The sequence below is a fragment of the Saccopteryx leptura genome, chromosome 5 (assembly GCF_036850995.1).
Source record: "Saccopteryx leptura isolate mSacLep1 chromosome 5, mSacLep1_pri_phased_curated, whole genome shotgun sequence".
Lineage (NCBI taxonomy): Eukaryota > Metazoa > Chordata > Mammalia > Chiroptera > Emballonuridae > Saccopteryx > Saccopteryx leptura.
In genome coordinates this window covers 104596480-104624113 of record NC_089507.1, presented here as the reverse complement: position 1 = coordinate 104624113, position 27634 = coordinate 104596480, and the positions used below count along the sequence as shown (strand labels likewise).

The 27634-nt window shown below is 44.6% G+C and overlaps 1 protein-coding gene and 1 non-coding gene across 5 annotated transcripts in view; one reads left to right on the top strand and one right to left on the bottom strand.

Moving 5' to 3' along the window:
• FAM171A1 (family with sequence similarity 171 member A1) overlaps positions 1 to 25849 on the top strand; it is a 177788-nt gene extending 151939 nt beyond the window's left edge. For all 4 annotated transcript variants that reach the window (XM_066386648.1, XM_066386649.1, XM_066386651.1 and 1 more), the window contains 3 exons: positions 18158 to 18274; positions 22194 to 22308; positions 22913 to 25849. In XM_066386648.1, the coding sequence (XP_066242745.1) occupies positions 18158 to 18274; positions 22194 to 22308; positions 22913 to 24614 (1934 nt within the window). In that variant the 3' untranslated portion in view covers positions 24615 to 25849. The remainder of the gene's footprint in view (positions 1 to 18157; positions 18275 to 22193; positions 22309 to 22912) is intronic.
• LOC136407370 (small nucleolar RNA SNORA28) lies at positions 2098 to 2220 on the bottom strand. Its single transcript, XR_010751913.1, has one exon. It is a non-coding gene; the product is annotated as a small nucleolar RNA SNORA28 (small nucleolar RNA).
• Positions 25850 to 27634: the final 1785 nt, after the last annotated feature.

Here is a 27634-nt window from a genome sequence, read left to right as displayed (position 1 = left end):
CTGGAGCCTCTTAAGATTGCTAGCTGTGTGGTTGCTGGTTCTAAACCCTGGGCTGGCCTGGTCTAGACACATGGAAGTTGTTGCTTCCTGCTCCTCCCTCCCCCTTCTTTCTCTCTCACTTTCTCTCTCTCTTTCTTTCTAAAAATGAATTAAAAAAAGATTGCTAGCTGTGTGGTCTTAAGTAAGTTCTCTAACCTTTGGGAACCTCAGTTTTCTCATCTGTAAAATGGGAATAGCAGCCTCTGTCCTTACTTCATGGAATTATTGTGAATAGAAAACAAGAGTTCCTGGAACTTTCTGAAGGGTTCTGTAAATGTTAGCCATTATAATTATAATCATCACTGCCCATATTTGGCTTGTGCATTTTTAGTGAAGCATAATATAAGAGAGAAGGACAGGTACCGTGAATGACTAATGCCTTTATTTTATTTTATTATTTTATTTTATTTTATTTGGAGAGAGACAGCAAAGGAGAGAGGAGGAGAGAGTGAGAAGCGTCAACTCATAGCTGTACATTGATTGATTCTCATACATGCCTTGACTAAGGACCACACTTCTGGCTCAAGCCAAGCCAGTCATCTTGGGCTTCAAGGCGGCAACCTCGGGGTTTCGAATCAACAACCTCAGTGTTCTGGGTCAACTCTCTATCCACAGCACCACCACTGGTCAGGCTGCCTAATGCCTTTGAATTCAATTTCCTAGACTCAGCCAGGACTACTGTGTAGCTGGTATGTCCCAAATATCCAATCTGATGGCTTGGTACCCATGCTCTACCAAGTGTCCCATATTTTAAATGTCATTGCTGTTTCCCTGTTCCCAAATGACTCTCAAAGTTCAGAATAAGTAAGGCCTTTTAAAATATGAGTAAAGTAGAGCTGTTGGTCCCTTGCTGTACAGAGCAGGTGTTTCACCAGGGAGTGAGCCCACTGGCTGCCCGCCATCTGAACTTTAACCACTCTGCTCTTGACCCTGGTCACACTCAGTGCCCTTGATCTTTATAGCAACAGGTAGTGTTGTCCTCACTTCACAGGGGAGGAAACCAAGGATAGGGGCCTGTGATGGACAAAGGTCCCAGATGTCCAGACTCTCCTTGAGTAAGATCTTGTGTTTCTCCACCTGGGGCCTGTAGGTCCTGAGAGCTTCTTCGAGGTTTGGGAATTATCCACCAGGATTGTTAAGTTTCGGGTTTTGGTTTTGATAATCATCTTTTAAAAGTTAATATGAACAAGATTATGCATCATCTGGACTTAGAATTTTTTTGAAGTTATATTTAGATATAGTTAACATACAACATAATGACTTGATTTGCCTATATTGTGAAATGATTAACACAACTTTAGTTAACAGCCATCATCTCATATAGATACAAAAAAGAAGGAAAAAGTTTTTTTCCTTTTGATGAAAATGCCAAGGACCTACTCTCTTAACAACGTTCATATACACCATGCGGTGTTGACCGGAGTCGCTGTATAGTACCTTACGTCCCTAGTACTTACTCATCTTATAACCAACTGGAAATTTGTTCCTTTTGATGGCCTTGCTCTAATTCCCCTTATTCTACCCTCTCAGTACAGAATTTGAAACCATCAGGTACTTGTACTGCCTTATTTGCATTTATGAATAGGCTGTTTGATAGGACTAATGAGAACTGAACAGTGATAGATGCCATACATGAAGGACACAAACCACCCATATTAACAAAAAAGGAAATCAAAGTATGTTAAAAGAGGAACATTTCATGGTAAGTTCACCTAGAGAAAAGTGGTAGGAAAATTGAATCATAGGTACAAGCTCAAAAGAAGCCTCAGCCTAGCCATCTATGTCACTGTTTTGTTTTGTTTTAAAGATTTTATTTATTAATTTTAGGGTTGAGAGAGAGAGAAAGGCAGTGGGAGGAGCAGGAAGCATCCACTCATAGCTGTTGCTTCTCTTAGGTGCCTTGACTAGTCAAGCCCAGGGTCTTGAACCAGCGACCTCAGTGTTCTAGGTTGACGCTTTATCCATTGCGCCACCATAAGTCAGGCTTATTTTTTTTTTTTTTAAGGAGTGGTCAAGTTTATAAAGACCAAACCCAACACATCACTCTTTTTTTTTAACATTGTCTAAGTCTATATAAATTTTGTCTCATGAAGGACAGAGTACCCAAATAGGTTAGACTCTGTTAGTATAGCAAGCTCAAATTGTGTCAGACAGTTTTGCATCTGCCACAGAGTGTTGCTTGCAAACATCACTCTTTTTAAAAAGATTTTATTTATTGGCCCTGGCCAGTTGGATCAGTGGTAGAGCGTCGGCCCAGCATGTGGAAGTCCTGGGTTCAATTCCCGGCCAGGGCACACAGGGGAAGCACCCATCTGCTTCTTCATCCTTCCCCCTTTCCTTTCTCTCTATCTCTCCTTCCCCTCCCGCAGCCAAGGCTCCATTGGAGCCAGGTTGGCCTGGGCACTGAGGATGGCTCCATGGCCTCTGCCTCAGGTGCTAGAATAGCTCTGGTTGCAACAGAGCAACGCCCCAGATGGGCAGAGCATCACCCCCTGGTGGGCATGCCGGGTGGATCCTGGTTGGTCAGGGCACATGTGGGAGTCTGTCTCTCTGCCTCCCCACTTCTCCCTTCAGGAAAATACAAAAATAAAAGATTTTATTTATAAATCTTGGAGAGAAGAGAGAGAGAGAGAGTTAATGGGAGGGAAGAAGCAGGAAGCATCAACTTGTAGTTGCTTCTCATATATGTCTTGACCAGGCAAGCCCAGGTTTCAAACCAGCAACCTCAGCATTCCAGGTCGACATTCTATGCACTGCGCCACCACAGGTCAGGCTGTCGGTGTTTACTGAAGGCAACAAGTTCCCTTCAGTAACATGTCATCAGTACTACACTAAATGAATGTTTATAATTTGATTTTTTTTTTTAAACTTTCCCACCTGTTTCTATAAGCTCTTTATATTAGGATATATTTATTATGGTTTGTTAAATAAGGTCAACACATTATATGGGAATATCTTTTTTTCTTTTAAAAGTACTTTTGCACATTAATTAGGTCTAGAAATCGGTATGAAAAGTAGTCCTGCCCTGGTATCCCCTTTAGGTGAAGTTTCATCAACACTTAAGATTTAATCTTGGGCCTGACCAGGCGGTGGCGCAGTGGATAGAGCGTCGGACTGGGATGCAGAAGACCCGGGTTCGAGACCCCGAGGTCGCCAGCTTGAGTGTGGGCTCATCTGGTTTGAGGAAAAGCCCACCAGCTTGAACCCAAGGTCGCTGGCTCCAGCAAGGGGTTACTTGGTCTGCTGAAGGCCCGTGGTCAAGGCACATATGAGAAAGCAATCAATGAACAACGAAGGTGTTGCAACGCACAATGAAAAACTAATGATTGATGCTTCTCATCTCTCCGTTCCTGTCTGTCTGTCCCTGTCTATCCCTCTCTCTCTGACTCACTCTCTGTCTCTCTAAAAAATAAGTAAATAAATAATAAAAAAAAAGATTTAATCTTGGGCCTCACCAGGTGATGGCACGATATGGATAGAGCGTCTACCTGGCATGCTGAGGACCCAAGTTCGAAACCCTGAGGTTGCCAGCTTGAGCATGGGGTCACTGGCTTGAGCGTGGGATCATAGACATGACCATACTATGGTCGCTGGCCTGAGCCCAAAGGTCACTGGCTTGAGCGAGGGGTCACTGATTAGGCTATAGCCCCCCAGTCAAGACACATATAGTATGACAAAGCAATCAATGAACAACTAAAGTGCCACAGTGAAGAATTGATGTTTCTCATCTTGCTCCTTTCCTGTCTTGTCTGTCTGTTTCTTTCTCTCTCTCTCTCTCTCTCTCTCACTAGAAAAAAACAAAACATTTAATCTTGGAAAAATATACATTACTGGGAAAATCTTTTAAGTAGGTCTTTTGCAATTAAATTTTACCTCTTACTAGCTCTGCTATTGGACTGAGCAAGACAGACCCCTGCACTAAGCCCCCATTATAGAGGGCCTCACTCTGGTCCTCATCTTGCTGTACCCTTTCCCTGTGGGATAAGATGTCCCCTAAGCCAAAGGGATGTGGCCACCTGGAAGCTGAACCTCCCTTTATAGAGCACCCTCCTGGTACCCAAGACCCCAGACCTCCCTGCCCAAACAGGTCTAAACTGGCTTCCGGGGCCTCTCCCAGGTCATCTCCCAAGAGCATGCTTGTCCTTTATTGGCCCTGGCCAGTTGGCTCAGTGGTGGAGCGTCAGACACTCTATTTTTTCCCTCTGGTATGTATCTCAAAGCAGTGCTCTTCTGCTGCAGGACAAATGACACCCTCCCTTGCCCCTCCACACACCCCTCACAGTTTTGGGGCTGTGAAGAACACAGCTGTAGCCCAGGATTCTGCAGGTGGATATGGTGTTCCTGTGCCCTGCGGTCGGGTCCTCCAGGGTTTGATATCCCACTTCCTAGAAGGACTCACAGGATTCCACAAAGCTGACTTTCTGGAGGTCAAATTGACACCACCACTCACCATCGTGCAGCCCATACCTCACAACATGCCTGTGCACACCCCCAGGCCAGAAACATGAAGAATTGGCTGGTGGCTGGGAAGTGGGCTTGATTGAACATGTGAGTTGGGGGTCTGCATCCATGTACGCAAGGCTGGGGGTGAGTTGAGAAGTGGGGTAAGTCACAAGCTGACTCTCCTTTTGTATGTACTCTAAGTAATCTAAGAATTCTACATTGGACCCTGGCCTTTAGGATTTTGTAAAGCTGTTGTGGGAGGAGAGGACATGTTTTTTTAACTATACGATCGCCTGCTTTATCACTTCAACGTTTAGATGTATTGCATGAGGACCTTCATTTGTACTCTGGCTTTGAGTTATGCAAATGTTAGGGCTGGGCCTGTTCCTAGGCAAATCAGAGACTTCTTTGCACCTCATGTTTCTAGCCTCAAAAATGAAACACAGCATACCTAGCTTTCAAGGTTGTATAAGACTAAAGAGAAAAGGTACACAAAGCACCAACACATTGCCAGGCATATTTCAGTTCTTAATGCCCTTTTTTCTTTTTCTTCCTCCCTTGAATCACACCTTTTCATGAATCACGCACATGCATACATATACACAGAACACACACGTACTACAACCCAGCCTGTGCAGAACGCACTTCGTTATAGGTCTCCACATAGGCATCCTTGCTTGCTCTGTGATGTGTCTGTCACGTGGATGTAATGTACATAGTGACCCAGCCATTTCAAATGTGCAGTTTGACGTGTATCTGAATTGAAGGGAGAGACTGGGGGGTACTGGGGTCATTTGAGATCCCATTTTTTTACCGACTTATTCTCCGCTGAGTTGATCCATTAGTATGACAGATGTTACCAGAGGTGGATTAAGGTTGATTGAGGCCCCAGGTACAGAAGAAAATATTAGGCCCCTTACATTAGAAAAAAGTGTAAAGTTGGGGTTTTGCCGGGCCCTTCAGAAGTCAGGACCCAGGGCGCGTGCCTGGTGCACCTGCCATTAAATCTGCCTCTGGGTGTTACTATAAACCAGGGGTCCCCAAACTACGACCCACAGGCCACATGTGGCCCCCTGAGGCCATTTATCCGGCCCCTCCGCACTTCCAGAAGGGGCACCTCTTTCATTGGTGGTCAGTGAGAGGAGCACATCCTGTGCTCCTGGAGTACTGATGTGGCGGCACTGCAAAGCGCGGCATTGCTCACCTACAGTACTACTTCCGGTGACCGCAGTTCCAGAAGCGCGTCATATGACGCACATCCAGTCTGTGGCTGCAGAGCCCCACATCACCGGAAGCAGTGTGAAATAACAGCAGAAGTAGGAAGAAAGGCAAAGCACTATAACCATTACTACACAGTACAGTGGCCCCCATACTCCCCCAAATGTACAACATAATGGCCCCTATAACCTCCATTTGCCCAAAAGTCTCCCCCCACATTACTACACACCATGTTTCCCTTATTATAAGATCCTGTCTTATATTAATTTTACCCCCCAAAAATGGGGGCTGTCTTATTTTTAGGAGATGTCTTATAATAGGGGAAACATGCAGCAGTGGGCTTCCCACAGAAGAAGCCCACCGCTGTGACTCTCTGAAAGACGCATTCAAGTCAAGCAGCTTGCCTAAATTCTATGCATCTCTCCCCTCTGAGACATATCCTAATCTCAGGAACCTTGCACTCAAAATGGCAACTATCTTTGCCAGCACGTATGTCTGTGAACAGACTTTTTCCAGAATGAAACATTTGAAATCTCCAACCAGATCTAGACTAACTGATGCACACTTGCATCACTTGTTACGGCTAGCAGTGACAGATATGGAACCGGACATTGACCATCTCATTAGCCAAAAGCAGGCCCATAGTTCCCATTGAAATACTGGTCAGTTCGTTGATTTAAATTTACTTGTTCTTTATTTTAAATATATTTGTTCCCATTTTGTTTTTTTACTTTAAAATAAGATATGTACAGTGTGCATAGGGATTTGTTCATAGTTTTTTTTATAGTCCTGCCCTCCAATGGTCTGAGGGACAGTGAACTGACCCCCTGTGTAAAAAGTTTGGGGACCCCTGCTATAAACCAACAATTTTCATTCCTATTTGTAGCACAGCTTGGGATATAGGGGACTGCAGTCTTTCTTAATCAGAAAGAAGCTGAAATTCAGCCCAGTGAAGTGCTCATTTGCACACACACAGATCATAGAGAGTGGAGAAGGGGAGGCAAAAACAAGATTTCCTTAAGAATTCAACTTCTGCCCTGGCCAGTTGGCTCAGTGGTAGAGCGTCGGCCTGGCGTGCAGGAGTCCTGGGTTCAATTCCCAGCCAGGGCACACAGGAGAAGCGCCCATCTACTTCTCCACCCCTCCCCCTCTCCTTCCTCTCTGTCTCTCTCTTCCCCTCCTGCAGCCGAGGCTCCATTGGAGCAAAGTTGGCCAGGTGCTGAGGATGGCTCCATGGCCTCTGCCTCAGGTGCTAGAATGGCTCTGGTTGCAACAGAGAGACGCCCCAGATGGGCAGAGCATCACCGCCGGGTGGATCCCGGTCGGGCGCATGCAGGAGTCTGTCTGACTGCCTCCTCGTTTCCAGCTTCAGAAAAATTCCAAAAAAAAAAAAAAAAAACTCAACTTCTACCTGACCTGTGGTGGCGCAGTGGATGAAGTGTCCACCTGGAATGCTGAGGTCACCAGTTCGAAACCCCGGCCTTGTGTGGTCAAGGCACATATGGGAGTTGATGTCTCCTACTCCTCCCCTCCTTCTCTCTCTCTCTGTTCTCTAAAAATGAATAAATTTTTTTTAAAAATTCAACTCCTTTTCCTTTTCTAGTATAGCAGATTTTTGCGCATTCCTGCTTCTGTGCCAAGACTTAACGTGGCTTAGTAGAGGAATGAACTGAATCTGGGGATGCAGAGCAGCAGCCCTGCGCAGCTGGGTTGGGTTAGGCCCACACAGTTGATGGGAGATATTTGTTTGTTTATTGTGTTTTAATTTCCTGCCAATATTTAAACGTTGAAAGATTTGCCATGGACTTCTATTCTTGGCTTCTCTTTTTCTTAAAAAAAAATGAATTCAACCATTTCAACAAATATTTATTGAAAGTCCTCTTTGTGCCCAATGTTACTACTCTACTCTGTTCTAGGCTCTTGGCATAAAGCAATGACAAAACAAGTCAGTGGAGGGTCTGTAATTACAAAGCTTTTTCCCCAAATGGGGACAGTAAACCGGTTTACTTCCGATGGCATTACTACAGTAAGACATTTAAGCAGAGTGATGTCAAAGGGAATGATTGACTAGTCAGACCCTTTGGTGAGGTGACATTTGAGCTGACATCCTAAAAACAAGGAGCCTAACATGGAAATTTCTTGGGGTCGAATGTTCTGGGCAGTAAAAACAGTCAACGCAAAGGCCTTCAGGTTAGTACCAATTTGGCTGCATACAAAGCAGCCAGTTCACTGGCAGCACTGCCCCTTAAAGCTAGAGCAGCATGCCTGACCAGGCGGTGGCTCAGTGGATAGAGCGTTGGACTGGGATGCAGAGGACCCGGGTTCGAGACCCCGAGGTCGCCAGCTTGAGTGCGGGCTCATCTGGTTTGAGGAAAAGCCCACCAGCTTGAACCCAAGGTCGCTGACTCCAGCAAGGGGTTACTTGGTCTGCTGAAGGCCCGCGGTCAAGGCACATATGAGAAAGCAATCAATGAACAACGAAGGTGTTGCAACGCGCAATGAAAAACTAATGATTGATGCTTCTCATCTCTCTCCATTCCTGTCTGTCTGTCCCTGTCTATCCCTCTCTCTGACTCACTCTCTGTCTCTGTAAAAAATAAATAAATAAATAAAAATTAGAAAAAAAAAAAAAGCTAGAGCAGCATAACATCTATAGGTACAATAAGTCCCCACTTAATGTCGTCCTCAATAGGAAACTTGCAACTTTAAGCAAAGAACATATTAACAAAACCAGTTGTACCATAGGCTTGTTGACATGAGCAAGGGTTAAGTTTCCAAGGTATCTCCATCAATGTTACAACAAAACAACGTTATTCAAGGACCTGCTGTGTCTTAGTTTGCCAACTGCTGGCCTGTCATCTAACGGGTGATTAGATTATTTCTTACAAACATTAGAAATATTTCTGAAGTTGCTTCAAGCATTGGTTGCCCAGTTTATAGACCATGGCAACAGGGCGAGAAATGACCTTGGGCTTTCTTAAAAAATTGCCACACCCACAAAAGCGCAAATAAATTAGAGCTTTGCTGCTCAAAGTTGTGGTCCACAAGTGGGGAATCTGTTAGAACTGCAGGATTTCCTACTTTATTCCAGACCCACTGAATAAGAATCTGCATTTAACCAGATCACCATTGTAACATAAGCACTGGTTTAGAGCATCTTCTCGCATTTGTCCAGATGGTTTGTAAACTTCTCTCTTGTACTATCCCTCATTTTGAGCAAGTTCTCGAATGCTGGAAATTAGTGGCTCTGCCTACTGGTGTCCCGGTCAGCTAACCCACCCAATTTCTTCTGAAATGTAATTGCAGGATAAATATTGGATTTACTAGGTAATGAACAAAATTTCTCTATATATGGGTCTAATTAGCCTGTAGTCTGATGAACTACTTTCTGGAATATTTATATCTACCTATTGTAAATTTCAAAATTATCTCAATTTTTATTAATGCTATTATGTATTCTGCTACTTCCACCTATTTAAGACATAAGCTTTCTATAACTCTGCCAGAACTTAGTGGTCTCTCATTACTGCTCTCTCCTAAAACTTATGTCGGTAAGTCTTGTGATAACTCAGGTGGTCTGTTGCTTAGATTACATTTATTTTTAAGAATCTATTTTTTCAAAAATTAACCTAAAAATACCCAGGGAACATGTTGTAGCTGAATACAGATTCCTTTCTTGTACTAATTTCTAATAACTCAACATATCTGTGATTTTTATGCTTCAAACAGAAGGATGTTGGTTATAGTAAGCTGCCCTTAATTTTATTCTTGTTTAAAACAGCCCTGAAATGTACTCACCTGAAGCTGTAAGAATCCAGCCATCTGTACATAACTTTTGCTCTTCAGGTTGATTGCTTTCAACAAGAATGATTAGATAATTGACCACCAGGTAAACCCTTTGCTATGTAATTAACAAGGAATGTTTCCTCCTCACAGATTGTATGGAAAAAATAATTCTTTTATTATATATATAATTTTATTTAGAAAATTAAATTTATTTTTAAAAAAATAATTCTAAAGCAGGAAACATAACTATTCAAAGATATAGACTTTAATTTAGAAAAAAGGAAGGCTAGGGAGGGGGGCAAGGGAGATGTTGAGGGGAATACGGGGGAGGGGGGATGCATTCTGGGCGACCCTAGAATCTATGTAAACACATTAATTAAATAAAAATTAAAAAAAGAAAAAAAAAAGGAAGGCTACTCCACAGGATCGTAAAAGTATAAAATGACACTGTTTCTACTACGCTGATGAATGTGGTGGATTCGTACATTTTCGTGAGTGATCTTGTCCCGATGTTATTAGGAGTACATAAAATAGACCTTGATACTTCTGTACGCCGAGCTGGTGGGAAGTATGGTAGAGGTTATAGCTTAAGATAATACAGAGAGATGAAAGCCTGGAAAAGTAAGTCATCTGGTTTCTAGAGAAATTCAGCATATTCAGGGATCCAGAGAGGCCCTATGATTAAAATTAGCAATAATGATGATAATAATAATAAGCACTAGCTATGAATCTGAGAGATACAGACCTCTTATGAGATTGTTCCTCCAACCAGTTGATGTCCGTGCTGTGCTGATTATTCAGCAATAGTCACCACAGCCCAGGGCTACTGGCCATCGCCAGCAGCTGGGAGGCAAGACAGTCATGGTTCCTGCTGTCCAGTTTATGCTTGTGTCATGTATCTGTGTGCCTCACCTCTCGCATAAGTGCTGCCAAATATTTCACAGTGAAATTTAGATGTAGGAGTAAAACTGGCTGTATTTTACGGTATGAATACTCACCTTTTTATTCATAAAACTTTCCTGCGATGGGTTTTCTGAGTGGCTGTGGAATTTTTTCACGTGTCCCAGCTTATAGATCTAGTAGAACTCACTCCAGCTTCTTTCAGAAAAAGTATATCAGAATATGTTCGCTGCAGGAAGTAGAGCACCCAACTGTAAATGCCTAGACCAGGGGTCCCCAAACTGCGGCCTGCGGGCTGCATGCGGCCCCCTGAGACCATTTATCCGGCCCCCGCCACACTTCTGGAAGGAGCACCTCTTTCATTGGTGGTCAGTGAGAGAAGCATAGTTTCTATTGAAATACTGGTCAGTTTGTTGATTTAAATTTACTTGTTCTTTATTTTAAATAGTATTTGTTCCCGTTTTGTTTTTTTACTTTAAAATAAGATATGTGCAGTGTGCATAGGGATTTGTTCATAGTTTTTTTTTATAGTCCAGCCCTCCAACGGTCTGAGAGACAGTGAATAGGCCCCCTGTGTAAAAAGTTTGGGGACCCCTGGCCTAGACCTTGAGAATATTCATTGTTTACATCAGTGATTTTCAGCTGCCAGTCCACACTGCTGGTCCGCAAGAAAATTTGTGAGGTCCACGAAAGAGTTAACCACCCTGATGTTGTATGAAGATTAAAGATCTAATGATAATAGACTTTGTACTCTTCATACAACAATCAAGATGGTTAACTCTGTGCAGACCTGCAATTGAAAACCACTGGTTACATGACAAAGAGATGTGAAACCAAGGACTCCAGGACTGCTCCCCGCCCTCGCCCTCAGTGACATCACCAAGGACCTTCAGTTCCTCTGCCATGCCATTCTTGGCAAGTCCTCAGTTCACACAGCTAGAAAGTGCCAAAGCTGGAATTCACTTGCAGGATTACCCTCTGTTGGGGAAGTCCACCATCGCCAGTTAACCCTCTGTGTGCTGGGCTTTGTCTTCCCGGTGTTCTGAGGTCCCATATGGTAACAATCCCAATGTAAGAGCAGTGACTTGTGTCCTTGTACATTGGCTACTGTGCAAGGTGCCAGCCTCAATTTGTAATACGGTAAAGTGTGGGTTTTCACTTATAGTTTCCTTTTCAAAATCAGTCATGCTCCTAACATCAGGTTTGCCTGCTTGTTACCAAATGCTGAGAAGAGGTGGCCTGCCTTTATGCTAACATGGGGCTTCTGGGCAGGAGAAGCCACATAAATCTGAGCCTACAGGTTGTATTCAAATTAAACATTACGTTTTGGGCCCTATTTTAGAGTTCTTTCCCTTTGGATAGCCATTTTAAACTCACTTTTCTTTATATTTTATAAATAAAAACTGATTTCATTACTGCTTGGGAACCACGTAAGACAGCGGTGCTCTTGGTGGTTGCTGAGACGCCGTCAGCTCTTAGAGACCAGCATAAAGTGTATCTTCTCTGTCTGTCAGTTACAGTGTGTAATAATCCTTGTAGTTCTGTGAAGCATCCAACTTAAAAACTCATGGTGCTATACACAATGAACCTTCCCAGCTGAATACATATCTAATTCATTGTCAAAAGGCTAGGACAATTTTTCAACAAAGCATTTATTCTAGAAAATATCTCTAAATCTTTCCATTGTGTAAGGTTTAATTCTAGCAAATGACAGTTCATACAAAACCTGATCGGTGGTAGTACTTAAGAAAAAAGAAAATGCCAAACTGGATTCAGAATGGTACTTTTCCTTGTCTGGTTTTGTTCCCCAGGCCTTCACACTGCCAGTGGACTTTCCTCCAGAGACAATTTTAATGAGCTGGTTTATCTAGTTCCCAATAGCAGACCACCCCGGGTGGGACTTGGAGGTTGTTGCTGGTGAGGGAGCAGAGCTGGTAATAGACACACTGAAACTACTCCTGAGGGAGAAAGGAAAGGGGGAGGGTGAAGGGGAGAGGGAAAGGGAAGGAGGAAGGAAGAGAAGGGAAACAAACATGGGAGTAGGTGGGAGTATTTAGTGTAAGAGCAAATAAGTCTATGTTTCTCAGTAGGGGCTTACGGACAGCAATATTTTAGAGCCTAGCATTATATAGTTCATCATAATCATGCCCCTGAGTTATCATGAAAAATCAAAATTATATTCTCTTTTATGAGACAGGAGTAAATGAAACTTTTTAGAATTATATAGAGCTGCCTTTTCGGCCCTGGGCATTTGGCTCAGTTGGTTGAGAGCTTCATCCTGAAACAACAAGGTTGTGGTTCGATCTCCAGTCAGGGCACAAACAGGAAGCAACCAATGAATGCACGACTGAGTGGAACAACAAATGAATTCTTCCCTTCCTCCTCCCCTCTCTCCCTTCCTCTGTCTATCTCTCTAGAAGTCAGTCAGTAGACATAAAAAGATTGAGCCCTGGCCTGATAGCTCGGTTGGAGTGTCCTCCCAGAGCACAGAGGTTTGACAGTTTGATTTCCTGGTCAGGGCACATACAGGAGCAGCTCCATGTTCCTGTCTCCTTTCTCTCTCCCTGCCTCTCTCAAAAACAAACAAACAAAAAACTGCCTTTTCAAGTTTGGGCAAATAAGGCCCAAGTTACACAGAATAACTTTCAAAACATGTTTAGGAGATGTCTTGGGGGTGGCCATTGGGAAAGGGGACTTCTCTTCACCTTCATGCAGAGAAGTTTATCTTTTATCTGTTTTATATATTAATTTCTGCTAAGGTCACATTAAAGTGACAAAGTATTAAAAAGTTCAAATGCTTTAAAAACTATTTGAAAACCACTGTTCTAGAAATTTCAGTAATGCAGAATTTCATTCCTTGATGATGCCAGAGGAATCACTATAGAACCTCACACACATACAGTCCCAGTAATAGGCCACAGACATTGGACAAAACAGAGAGGTGCTCATGGCCACCGGCCTACTCCCAACAAACCCATGTAACAGTAGGCCGCACCAACAACCTCTTTCTGTGCCGGGGCAGCTGTTCATGAAGAAAGTGGCAGCCTGGCTGGGCCACTGGGACAGGGCACAAGGAAACCTGGGGTCCTGCCTGCACATCTCTACCAGGTGACCCACCTGAACACTTGACATGTCCCCAAAGGCTGCCTGGGCTGCCCACCTGTGAAGCGGACCCTGAGTGAATCTATAGCAAGCCTTCGGAAGGGAGTGATGAGAAGAGGCTGGGAGGGATGGGTTCAGAGCAAGGAGAAAGAGGGGCACAGGAGCGAAGTGGATGGAGGAAGCAGCTGCTGGGCTGCTGCTGTGACCTCAGGGGCTACTCTGTGTCTGGACCACAGAGGAGATGGGCTTAATCAGGACAACCCTCTGGGAAGTTGTTGTCACCTAGGAGCTTGCAGGAGCTGCCCCATCCAGTAGGCACGGGGCAGACAAGGAGAATAGCAGAGGCCTTACAGCTGGAGCTTTTCCTCATCCACACAGTAGAAGCCACATCTTCCCTCTCCTGCTCTGTCTGAGCCATACCTGGGGCCCCCACGTGGATGAGAGGGTCCCCTACTTAGCACCCTGGCCAAAGGTCCAGCAGTCACATGACTTCATAGAACAAAAAAAATTGCACAGAGGTCTGTGCTCTGCGGTCAGTATCACCAGGCAGGTCGCAGCACAATTTCCCCGGCCATGAGTGGGAAGCTCCTCTAGTGTGTGCCAGCTCCTCAGGTGGGGCAGCGTCCGCATCCTGCAGCGCCAGGATTTCAGCCAGGAGAAGCGCACGATTCTAGTGCACAGTTCATTCACTCTCACATTCCCTGTAGCTTATTTCCTTCTACCAAACACATGCTTGGAAATAGCTTTTACCAATAACAGCGTGACTGTTGAATCCCAAGACAGTGCCACCCTCTTTCCTGAATACAGGTAGTGTTCATTTTACGAAAACTTAGACCAAAAGCAATGCCTCTTTCTCAGCTGGTTCTCTTCCCTTTAGTTGGAAAAGGCAGAGTCATGATCTGAACTTCAGTTTCATCAGAACTTTCCTGCTGGCCACACCCAGCTTTTCACAGAAGGGCCTCTGGTGTTATTTTGAGGTTGCGTGCCTGGCTCTCACTCCTTGTTAAGTACCACTGAGCTCCTTCACCAAGGACATTTCTGTGTGCTGGGAAAACAAAGGAATTTAACATCTGGCCCACTCTTGTGGAGCCTCTGGTCTGACAGAGGCGGTAAGACAGATGTTCCTGGAAAATCAGTGATACAGGAACACATGCCCTAGGAATGCCCAGATTTGGAAGATTCTTGAGAGCCGGAGGAACTTGGGGAAAACAATGTGGCATGACTTGAATCTTGAAAGATAGGTAGGTTTTCGGAAGAGAGAGGTTGAAGCAACACTTGCCAGCCAGTCTCAGGCTTGGGTCAAAGTGTGCATGGTGAGGATGGACCTGGAAGAACTAAGGGGGTGGGGGTGGCAGAGGGGCTCTGACCAGCTGTGCCTCCACTCACAGGTGCCAGCGACATCCGGTTGCCCATGGCATTGGAAGCCCCGTCCTGCCTGCCGTAAGCAGGCGGACACTACACTCCTTTCCAGCCTCCGCCCAGCAGCTAGCTCCCTTCATCCCTCCCTCCTGCCTGCCCTGCGCCTCCACTCCACCCTCTGTGTCATGCAAGCCCTCTTGCTTGCAGGCAATTCCTTCCTCTTTCTCTCTGCCCCATCCCCTCCCCAGCCCCCCAACTGACAGTCCTGCCTATTCATCAAAGCTCAACTGGAAGCCTTCTCTGCCCACACCAGGTGGCACTATTTCCTCCTTGTGCTTCAGTCACTGGCCTTTCTGGCTCCTGTCAGCATCACCACCACCACCAGACTGTTGGCCCTCCAGGCTGGACGTGGGGACTCGCTGACTGGGTGGAAAGTGCGTGTCCACTCCCTAGGCTTGCCCCAGTGTAACTGGGAGGTAGTTTTTAAGTGTTCCCAATTGCTGTGTTATGTTGTAGAAGGCAGAGGCAGCTTAAAGATCCAGTTAGGTGGTTGCTTCTTGAGTGAAAGGAATTGGGACTCTGAGCTCTCAGCTCCTTCCCTCTGGGTCCCCTTTAGCCTAACCCAGCATCAACTCCATTCGAAGAGCAGTGACTCAGAACTCTAATCTGGGGAAAACTGTAAACCAAAGAATATGCAACCAGTTTCTGGCTGATATGAAGATCCTGGCAGGGTTGCTATTGTGAGAGAGCATGTGGAAGTGGGGTGTGGTATGTGAGACATGAGCTAAACAGTATGGGGTCCCGGAGGGCAGGCAGAACCACAAGCAATCACAAGCAGTCCGTTCTGTACCTTCAGGCAAACGTTCCTACCAAACACAGCAACCCTTTCGTTTCCTGTGTCCATTGTTCTCTGAATCTTTTTCCTCAGTAGCACTGAGTGGTTTAATCATCTCTGGGTCGATGTTGTTCAGCGAAAGAACTGGAATTAGGCATCCTGTACTCATACTCATTTTAGAAATATTCTGCCTGTCCTGTGGTGGCACAGTGGATAAAGCCGTCAACCTGGAATGCTGAGGTTGCAGGTTCAGGAACCTGGGCTTCCCTGGTCAAGGCACATATGGGTGTTGATGCTTCCTGCTCCTTCCCCTGTTCCCTCTCTCTCTCTCTAAAAATGAATAAATTAATTAATTTTTAGAAATATTCCACCTTGTATTTTTGTCTTACTTGAATTGAAACCGTCTGGAGCCACGAGTCAGCCTGTTGCACTGGACGTCAGACGGTAGGAGGTGCTTGCTGACGCCGGGCTCCTCGTCCTTTGCTCAGCTGCTGTCAGCAGAGGAAGGATGCGCTCAGAGGCATCACCGTGCAGCTTTCCACCTGCTGCATTTGAATGTTGGTATGGCAACCAATAAGCCCTAGAAACAGCCTCAATTATTGTGTCTTTCTTTAAGAGGAAGGAAAAATCTACTGTTGCCACCTCGGTGATATGAGTACACAGGCAAGGGGAGGATTGGGAGCCCCAAGAATAGACTGTGTGGTGCACAGTCGGTACATTTAGTTCTCAAGTGGAGAAGGCTGAGCACTTGGCCGTTTCAGGTAGAGAATTGCAGGAGCACCGGGGGCACTGAGGCAGAGCAGGAACTGTCAGGAAGCGACCGATGTCTTTGCTGGTGGAAGGGTGAATGTCCTCATGTCCTTGGGGAGCCTGGGCAGCACACTCCCGTGCCTCTGCTGCCAGCCTCCATCATGGACCTCAAAGTAAGGTTCTCTGAATGTGAAACAAGTGACAGCTAAATGACCTTAGGCAATGAGTCTTCTCCTAGACACCCCACAAAGCGAGAGAGTCATCAAATGCGGTGAAGTTTTATAGGAGATGCAGCATGGGAGAGCAGAGGAAAGAACACTGCCCTTGGATGGACAGACCACCCTAGGTGCCCCTGCTCTGCTTTCAACCACTGGGAGGCCGTGCAAGAGTTATAGAGCTCACCTGTCTTCAGTGTTCTCATCCAAAAAGGGAAACTAAGTCCAACTTTGTAGGGTTGTTGTGAGAATTACAGATAATGTACTGTCAGCTCTTTGTATCCATGAGTTTTGCATCTGCAGATTCAACCAACCACAGATTAAAAACAGTACAGGCCCTGGCCAGTTGGCTCAGTGGTAGAGCGTCGGCCTGGTGTACAGGAGTCCCAGGTTCGATTCCCGGCCAGGGCACACAGGAGAAGTGCCCATCTGCTTCTCTACCCCTCCCCCTCTCCTTCCTCTCTGTCTCTCTCTTCCCCTCCCACAGCCAAGGCTCCATTGGAGCAAAGTTGGCCCAGGTGCTGAGGATGGCTCTATGGCCTCTGCCTCAGGCGCTAGAATGGCTCTGGTTGCAACAGAGCAACGCCCCAGATGGGCAGAGCATCGCCCCCTAGTGGGTGTGCCGGGTGGATCCCGGTCGGGCGCATACGGGAGTCTGACTGCCTCCCCGTTTCCAACTTCAGAAAAATACAAAAAAACAAAAAACAAAAACGAAAACAACAACATAAAAACAGTACATATCTCTGATTCATGATTGGGAGTCTGCAGATGGGGAGGGCCAACTGTATGCATTTTTCTATGACATTTTATGAAAGGGACTTGAGCATCTGCAGATCTTGGTATCTGTGGGGATCCTGGAACCACTGCCTTGAGGATTCCAAGGGATGACTATATATAAAACACCTCTACTATGACGAGCCAGTACGTAGTAGGTGCTCATTTATGTTAAATGCTTGTCAGAGTAATAACTGAAAGAACACAGATCTGGACTTACTCAGTGTTTCCCAGCATCAGGACCAACTGTAAGTTTTTAAAAATACTCATCTACGTCAGGCTGTCTGAGTCAGTATTTGCAAAGGAAATCTACAGAATGTTTTTTTTAATTCCCTAGGTAAATCTGACATAGCCAGTCTGAGATTCTGGATAAAAAAATTCACCTCCTTATTTGAGGATAAAGAATATAAACAGTGCTAGATTTTCCCCACTTTCCACTTCCACTGACCCCGGTCAAGCTACCTTTACCCTCCTTCCAAACTCCAAAGGCTTCCTCTGAAATTATCTGTGTTTGGAAGCAGGGGTGTTTGATAAAGTGGTTGATGGGAGTTCATTAAGGAAGGCAAAGAAAAACTAAAGTGAAGCATGTTGAAAAAAGTCTCTAAGGAAAGCTGTATGCAGCCCCAAGCTATCTAATGCATTATACACCTAGCATTTAAGGTGACTTGTATAACACATAAGCCTTAAGTTGAAGTTTAGCATGCCTAGCGCTGAAGTTTTCCTCTGCACCCCACAGGAACGTGGCTGAAGAGTGGTCTAGGCCTCGTGCACCAGGAAGGCAGCCAGCTGACGTGGACGTACATTGCCCCTCAGTTGGGGTACTGGGTGGCAGCCATGTCTCCTCCCAACCCAGGTAACATGAAGCCAGCATCTGCTGCACTGGGGAACAATGTCTTTGAGCGGTCAGGCCGAGAACACTTTTGAAAATAACTTCAGCAGGGACATCACGTTTTACTCAAAGTGATTGAGAGTCTGAAAAATCAAATGATGAAACAAGTTTTTTCGTGTGGGTGGGTAAGTCCTAGGTTGGAACGTTCCCATCTAGGATAAGAATGATGCATAAAAAATCATCTTGCCTCATGTCTCTGTTTTTCTTAGACAGCTGCCATAGGAAATTCTTAATCTAAAGCCCCCAGTGGCAGCTCAGACCTCCTCCCTAATTCCTGAAACAGCTGTGGCCTGGTGTGAGAAAACATGTAGGGAAAGGCATTCAACAGAGGGACTCACAGAAAGTCATCATGGATGACTTCTTGGGGCAGAAAGCTCATTTTGGCATTTCTGAAAGACTTCAAAGCCAACCAGTAGCTTTGGATGTAGAAGAATATTCATCCCCATTTAGGAAATGTGAATGAAATTGTATTTTTTAAAGTGTGACTACAAGTTGAGGGTTTTAACTCATATCCCCTACTTTATTCCAGTGACTATTACAGAATTGTTTTTCAAAATAGTCACCTTAAGAGCCTGACCAGGCGGTGGCGCAGTGGATAGTGTCAGACTGGGATGCGGAAGGACCCAGGTTCGAGACCCCGAGGTCACCAGCTTGAGCGCAGGCTCATCTGGTTTGAGCAAAAGCTCACCAGCTTGGACCCAAGGTCGCTGGCTTGAGCAAGGGGTTACTTGGTCTACTGAAGGCCCACGGTCAAGGCACATATGGGAAAGCAATCAATGAACAACTAAGGTGTCGCAACGCGCAACGAAAAACTGATGATTGATGCTTCTCATCTCTCTTCATTCCTGTCTGTCTGTCCCTGTCTATCCCTCTCTCTGACTCTCTTTCTGTCTCTGTAAAAAAAAAAAAAAAAAGTCACCTTAAGAGAATTATTTCCAATGATGGCTTCTATTGTTCAAAGTACCTCCTTTTTTTTTTTTTAGGTAAGAGTAGAGGAGATAGTGAGGCAGACTACTGCATGCGCCCCAACTGGGATCCACCTGGCAACTCCATCTGGGGATGATGCTTGAGTACAAAGCTATTTTTAGTGCCTGAGGCTGATGCAGTCCAACTAAGCTATCCTCAGTGCCCAGGGCCACACTCGAACCAATCCAGCCACTGGAGGAGGGGAAGAGGGAAGAAAGGTGGAGGGGTGAAGCAGATGGTTGCTTCTCCTGTGTGCCCTGATCAGGAATCGAACCTAGGATGTCCATACACCGGGCCAGTGTCTATCCACTGACCCACCAGCCAGGGCCAATGCACCTTTTTAATCTGGATCTCTTGGATTGCCTTCATTAGTGAAACTCTTCACTGATGGCAAATCTTTATCCTCAGAGGGTCAAGTTGATTTTCCAGAGGTACATCTAAGAGTCATGTATATCTCAGTCTGGTGAATAAAGTAGGTGATTGAGCCTAAGTCAAAATGTGCTATGATTGAAAAGTGTCTCTTATAAATTAACCATGAAGGCAGTTCAAAAATGTGAATCCAAAATATTTTAGCAATGGAATTATCACTGGAATGAACACTGAGACTCCCAAAGTAACCATTTTATTAGAGGCCATTTCTAAATGGGTGTTGAAAAATTTGTCACCATTTACTTTATTTTCCCATACTGAGAAAATGTACACTTCATGTCTGTGTTTTCAGAATGTTTCCCTTGATGATATTATTCTTGTAGCAATATAGGCATGAACCAGTCTCCAAATCTGAAATATTTAGGATATGATGAAGAGTAAAAAAAGAAAGAAAAATTCCTTCAGTACCAAAAGTAGAGGTCACAGGACCCACGCATTAAAGTTAACTTTCATTTTAGAGCTATTTCAAGTTACCTTGGTTATCAGTTTTCCTAGCAAGTGACAGATTAATGGATACTTTTGTAAAGAGGGGAGAAAGAACTGCTGGATGTAGGTTCACCAAAGCTTTCTAGCAATGAAGAAAGAGGAAAAACAGCTATAAAAGCATACATAGCACAGCCCTTGATGGTACTTAATGTAGAAACACATATGTTGGTAACTTCATAGCCATTGCTGTTATTAAAACAAATTACAGTGATACTGTGTTTTAAGCCCAAAACCAGCAAGAAAATAATTAGGGTTTTCCTTTTTAATTCTCTGGTTGAGAAGGAAATGAAGTATGCCTGTGAATGTTACAAAGGTTTCTACCGGCAGAAGTTAAAATAACATATTAAGTACTTAAAGGAATCTAGCTTCAGTTATTTGGAAATGCTTTTTATGTATACCCAAAATGTCTTGGTGACTCCTGGCAAGGCACCACCCATGCCTGTGGAGGTTGTCTTCGTGTAAAAAATTGTTTCTCTGAATGATGAAGGAAGGATATAGTTGCCAAGTATTTTTGCAACTTTTGTAAATTTTAACTCCACCCCATTGAAGTGAATTATATTTGGGAGAGGATGGTGTAACCTTTTTTTTTTCTTTAGTGAAAGGAGGGGAGGTGGAGAGACAGACTCCCACATGCGCCCTGACCAACCAGGGTCCACCTGGCAAACCCACTAGGAGGTGATGCTCTACCCATCTGGGGCTGTAGCTCCATGGCAACTGGAGCCATTTTTTAGTGCCTAAGGTGAAACCATGGAGCCATCCTCAGATCCCGAGGCCTCGCTCAAACCAATCTAGCCATGGCTGCAGGAGGGGAAGAAAGAGAGAAGGGGGAAGGGTGGAGAAGTAGAGTCTAGTAGATGGTTGCTTCTCCTGTTTGCCCTGACTGGGAATCAAACCCGGGACATCCACACGCCAGGCCAACACTCTAACATTGAGCCAACTGGCCAGGGCCTGGTGTTATCTTTTGCACTTAAATAATGTCACTATTTTCAAAAACTAGTTTTCTAGCTCTTAAGAGATTTGTCCCTTTCAAAAGATTTTTGAAGAAATCTATCCCTTAAAATATCAAAAATCAATATGTGACTGGATGTTTTTGATATTTAGTGATCAGAACCTTACTACTCTGAGACAGTATAAAACCACAAGTTTTTCCTTCCCACCTGTGGTGCACTGCCGGAACACCTGCACACCAGGAAGGGCCCAAACATCGTAATTGGGGGAGGTTTTTGTTGCTATTGATTTGTTGTCAGTGACATTAAGATACATTATTAAAACTATTGAGCTTAATGAGTCTAAGTTAAAGTACCTCATGAGAGTCTTTTCAATATAAATGAAAAAGTCTATTTATCTCTGATAACCTGATCTATAAGTTCTGAAGAGGTCTGTACCATATATGATTAATCATTTTGAAAAGTTATTGTAGAGGAAGATTTTATTTTTTTTAAATGGACCACATTTTAGAAAGACTTGACACCCCATAATAAGCCATGGATGCTTTTTAAGTCATAGGACATTTCTCGCATAGGTCCTAACTTATATATTTAGGCAAAGGGTTCTTCACACAGTCATAATGACCGCCTGGTGAAAGTGATAATAAAATCTTGTGATTTTTTTTTTCTCCTGCAGTATAAAATCTGATATTCAGGCCATCTCTCTGAACATGAGTTCCACTCATTATATTATAATGCATCCATTTGGTTTTATTAAAAATCACATGTTTAGAATGCTGAGCGAATGTGGCTCTCTCAGCTAACTACGAAGGGACTTGCCACACTGCATGTAGTATTTATGTGTTCAGGGTGGTGCTGGCCACAGCTGTGTCAGTAATGGTGCTGGTCATCCCTCCTTACTGAGTGACATCATGATAGCGTCTGAAGAGAGTTTGCATCTGCCCTGCTCCAGGCCCTGGCCAGTAAGAGTAATAAAACATGACATTTTTGTTTGTTATCCCTCTTTATATTTAAAGGTTTTCACAAATCTAAAATGCCCTTTTCTGACCTTCTAGGTCCCGTTGTCACGCAGGATATTACCACATATCACACGGTGTTTCTTTTGGCCATTTTAGGAGGAATGGCTTTCATACTTTTGGTTTTGCTGTGTCTCCTTTTATATTATTGCAGGTAACGTTTTACCATTTTGGCAATATATTTTTTTCATTTGGAATGTCTTGTGTGCAAGCATTGATACAGAGGTGTTTTTTTTTTTTTTAATTTTTATTTTTCTGAATCAAAGTCCCTTTTTTATTCATGGAAAAATATCTACAAACTTAATATTTGTTATCTAACTTGAAAATGAATGAAGAAAGTGAGGCACCTGGTGTATAACTTTGCTTGAAAGGGGGGCTGTAAAAAAAGTGTTGACAGTTGCCCTATGATTCACTCAGAATATTCCTAAATGCTGATTCAGACATGATATTCTCAAGGACAAAGCAGAACTATTTTTATTGTGATGCTTCATTTTGGAGAATGTTGATTGTTGATTTTTTGAGTAACTGCCTTTGAATGAGTGACTCAGATGTACTTATAAAAGCCTGAGGGTGAAATCTGTGGATCAGGCCGCTCTGAATCAGAATAAAGCTGAGGGTGTGGGGTGAGCAGGCGTCTGACTGCCAGTTAGTCGTTTTTTCTTGTTTCTTCCTGTGGAAATTGCAAATTATGATTTTACTTGAAACTTGACCGTTCCAAGAACTCTTTAACCTTTGGATTGTTGTGTCATTGATTGCAGACGGAAGTGCTTAAAACCTCGTCAGCACCATAGAAAACTGCAGCTGCCAGCAGCCCTGGAGAGTTCCAAAAGAGATCAGTCCACCTCCATGTCTCACATCAACTTGCTGTTTTCCCGCCGGGAGTCGGAATTCCCGGGCCCACTCTCTGTCACCAGCCACACCCGTCCGGACGCCCCTGGCACAAAGGAGCTGATGAGCGGGGTCCACTTGGAAATGATGTCTTCCAACAGAGAAGTGGACATGCACACTCCCATGCTAAAGCTTTCTTACAGCACCTCGCAAGAATTCAGCTCCCGGGAGGAACTCCTGTCTCATAAGGAAGAGGATAAAAGCCAAATCTCCTTTGATAACCTGACACCCAGTGGGACGTTGGGGAAAGACTACCATAAATCTGTGGAGATTTTCCCCTTAAAGTCCAGGAAATCTGTGGAAAGGGAAGGCTATGAGTCCCCTGGCAACAGTGACTACCGGAGGAGTTATAATGCCATGCTGTCTCAGCCTTTATTTGAAAAGCAAGACAGAGACAGTCAGGCCTCCATTAACCATATTTCCACAGGAAGTAAGCTCACCATTCAGGAACACATGTACCCCGCCCCTTCCTCTCCCGAAAAAGAACAGCTGCTTGACCGCAGACCTACTGAATGTATGATGTCGCGATCCGTAGACCACCTGGAAAGACCCACATCCTTTCCGCGGCCTGGCCAGTTGATCTGCTGCAGCTCCGTTGACCAGGTCAATGACAGCGTTTACAGAAAGGTGTTGCCTGCCTTGGTCATCCCTGCTCACTACATGAAACTGCCCGGGGACCACTCGTATGTGGGCCAGCCCCTGGTCGTGCCAGGGGACCAGCAGCTTGGAATCGAAAGACTGCAGGCTGAGCTGTCCAACCCCCATGCGGGGATCTTCCCGCACCCCTCCTCTCAGATCCAAGGCCAGCCCTTATCCTGCCAGGCAATCTCTCAGCAGCACTTGCAGGATGCAGGCAGCCGGGAGTGGAGCCCGCAGAACGTGTCCATGTCGGAGTCCCTGTCCATCCCAGCGTCCCTGAACGATGCGGCCTTGGCCCAGATGAACAGCGAAGTTCAGCTCCTGACCGAAAAGGCTCTGATGGAGCTTGGTGGCGGGAAGCCGCTCCCACACCCCCGGGCCTGGTTCGTCTCCCTGGACGGCAGGTCCAACGCGCACGTTAGACATTCTTACATCGACCTCCAAAGAGCTGGAAGAAATGGAAGTAATGATGCCAGTTTGGACTCGGGCGTAGATATGAATGAACCAAAATCTGCCCGGAAGGGAAGAGGAGAACCTTTGTCTCTCCCGCAGAACCACCCACCCGTGCAGGAGCATGCGCAGAAGGAGCCGAGGACAGCGGACAGCACCGCCTACACGCAGCTCGTGTACCTGGACGACATGGACCAAAGCGGCAGTGAATGTGGCACCACTGTCTGCACCCCGGACGACAGTGCCCTGCGATGCCTGTTGGACAGCTCCAGCCGGAGGAGCGGCGGCCAGCTGCCCAGCCTGCAGGAGGAGACGACCAAACGAACTGCGGACGTCCCCCCGGAGCCCTTAGCCAGCCCGGATCAGAGAAAATATACTCACGAGGACGATGAAGAAGATGATGACGACGATCAAGGAGAGGACAAGAAGAGCCCCTGGCAGAAGCGGGAAGAAAGACCCCTGATGGCATTTAACATTAAATGAGCAACCGCAGAATTCACCCAATCTTAACAAAGTTGCCAAAAATTTTTACTTATAAAAGCGCTTATATGTGGAGGAAGTTGAACAATGGCAGCGCTGGCCAGTGGTCGTTTCTGTACCATTTGTGTAAATGTTAGAAAGGAATTACTGTGGTGACTCAGAAGAAAGGAGGATGGTAATGGATGCCACACCACCAAGGAGGTGGCTGAACATAGTGTCTGCCTTTTCACGTGCTTGACATGTCCCCCCCAGAACACTGAAAAACCACAAGTGACGTTGCCGGGTTGTGTTGATAACCTCAGTTCTCCTTTGAGAGCCCGGGAACAGATGAAACTCTTTTTTGCATTGCTTGAGTCAATTTTATCACAATGATGCTCCTGTGAAGTTATGATTGAGAAATCAGCTTGGCACTTAGTGTCTGGAGGTATTCATTACCTTAAAGGAAAGCTATGCATCGCTGCTTCATGCTATTACTTTGGTTAGGTTTTTGCTTTGCTTAGTTCTTGTTTTGGGTTCTCTTTTTTAACAAACCCAGTTTGGTTGTTAAGATTTTATTTCTTCATTTTCATCTGTTCTGCTTCTCAGTGGTTTATTTCCATGTCTCCTTTCAGGAGCTCCTGGGTGTCATCTCTTAACATCCAAGCCTTTTAATGAAATAGTACTGAAGTTTTTTATCAGCTGAGAATCCTTCAACTCTGGTCCCATTAACTCCAAGTGCCTTTTTTACAGTGACAACAGACAGTCCCTCACTTATCCTCTTTGTTATTCTTAACTCTTGTAATGGAACTGCCTGGATTTTATAAAGTTATTAAATGATATCCCTTTTCTTTGAACTGCATGCTGCCAAGTGCCCGTTTTGTGTGCAGAATTCTGATTTCAGCACAGTGTACTCTCTAGTTCTCCTGTGTGATGTGGATTCTGTTTAGCTAAGATAGACTAGAGGACACCTTAGAGATCCCCTCCCCACATACACACACACACACACTTCATCCCTTTGGCCACTAGCCAGTATTATGGTTCTATTGGCTGTTTGTATATATGGTTACGTATTAACGCTGGAATCCTATGGGCTGATCTTACTCTACCAACATGGAATATGGACTGAACAAGTCGACTGAATGTGACTATTAAAAAAAAAAATCTTATGTGCTATCCAAAAGTGCCAGAATGACTCTTCTGTGCATTCTCCTTAAAGAGCTGCTTGGTTATCCAAAAATAAAAATTCAAAATAAACTGAAGAAAAAAAAAACTATCTTATGGTCCTTTTCATTCATTCCGAGTCATTATTTGTTTCAAAGTTGTTGTGAAGAATTTGCTGTTCATATCTTGGAAGTCTAAATGCCAGTTTGTTGGGCTTATAATCAAAGACCACTGTGAATTTAAACTATGATTAAAGTCCTTAAAATTCACTTTTGTGCCTGACCAGGCGGTGGTGCAGTGGATAGAGCATTGGACTGGGATGTGGAAGGACCCAGGTTCGAGACCTCGAGGTCGCCAGCTTGAGCGCAGGCTCATCTGGCTTGGGCAAAAGCTCATCAGCTTGGACCCAGGGTCGCTGGCTCCAGCAAGGGGTTACTCAGTCTGCTGAAGGCCGGCGGTCAAGGCACATATGAGAAAGCAATCAATGAACAACTAAGAAGTCGCAACACGCAATGAAAAGCTAATGATTGATGCTTCTCATCTCTCTGTTCCTGTCTGTCTGTCCCTGTCTATCCCTCTCTCTGACTCTCTCTCTGTCTCTGTAAAAAAAAAAATAAAAAAAAATTCACCTTTGTGATTAGTTGCATTCAAGAATACAAGGTAACATTGTGTGGTATTTAAGATAGAAAGAGATGTCTGCACTTTAGAAAACTGACATTTTCTTTTATGTTTAGTATTGATTCACCTTGGAAAAGAATCCAAAAGACCTCATTAAATTGACCAGAATCATCCCCAATGTGTAAAATTATGCCTCAGAATCTTTAATGGAGACATCGGAACATAGAAGATATTGGTGGAAGCAATGTTTATAGGAACAGCTTCCATGCGAATTCATTCTTTATTCAAAATTCCAGGCAGACCGAAAACTAATCAAGGTGATTTTTATTATTTTCATTCTAAAGTGTTATGTTTAGTATTTTGCTTTTTAAGAGGGAAACCGGAGCCTGACCTGTGGTGGCGCAGTGGATAAAGCGTCAACCTGGAAATACTGAGGTCGCCGGTTCAAAACCCTGGGCTTGCCTGGTCAAGGTACATATGGGAGTTGATGCTTCCAGCTCCTCCCCCCTTCTCTCTCTCTCTCTGTCTCTCCCTCTCCTCTCTCTAAAATGAGTAAATAAAAAAAAAAAAAAATATATATATATATATATATATATGTATATATATATATATATATATATATATATATATATATATATGGAAACCGGTTGATAGAGTCTCCCACAGTGTTTGGACATCTAAATGGGACTCTGTGGTTTAACAAGTGAGGAAACCTGTGAGAGTGAACGTTCCCACCAATGTAGCAGTGAGCCCTTGCAGACTCTGCTAAGACTCCCTTTGTCAACTACCCTCCAGAGAAAAGGTAAGTAGTCTCTCTAAGAGTACGTGGGGTAAGACTTAGGGGACTATGAGAATGCTGGGAAATCCTCAGCCCTTTGCAGCTCTGCCTAAGGATGCTGTCAATGCAGTGACCTCCTTAAAGCATCAGTTTTCAGAAGAACATGTCAATACTGGTTATGGGAAATCTGGCAGAAAGATTAGGGGGAAGGGGTCTTTCCTGACTTTGCATTAGGCTGGACATACCTGGGTCTGCCACGAATATGAAAAGTGTGGAAAAGCCAGCAATGGTCAGAAGATACTGTGCCTAAAAAACAAGGTGCCAAGGCGAAATTGGTTCTGCCAAAGGTAGGACTTAACTCATTTTCACTTTACCCAAAATGAGGCTCATAGGTTAATATTTTTGCTCAGGGTGCCAACACTGATTACCAGACACAAATTGTCTGCACAGAGCACTGTGACTGCAGACTATAAACATTTTTTCTTCT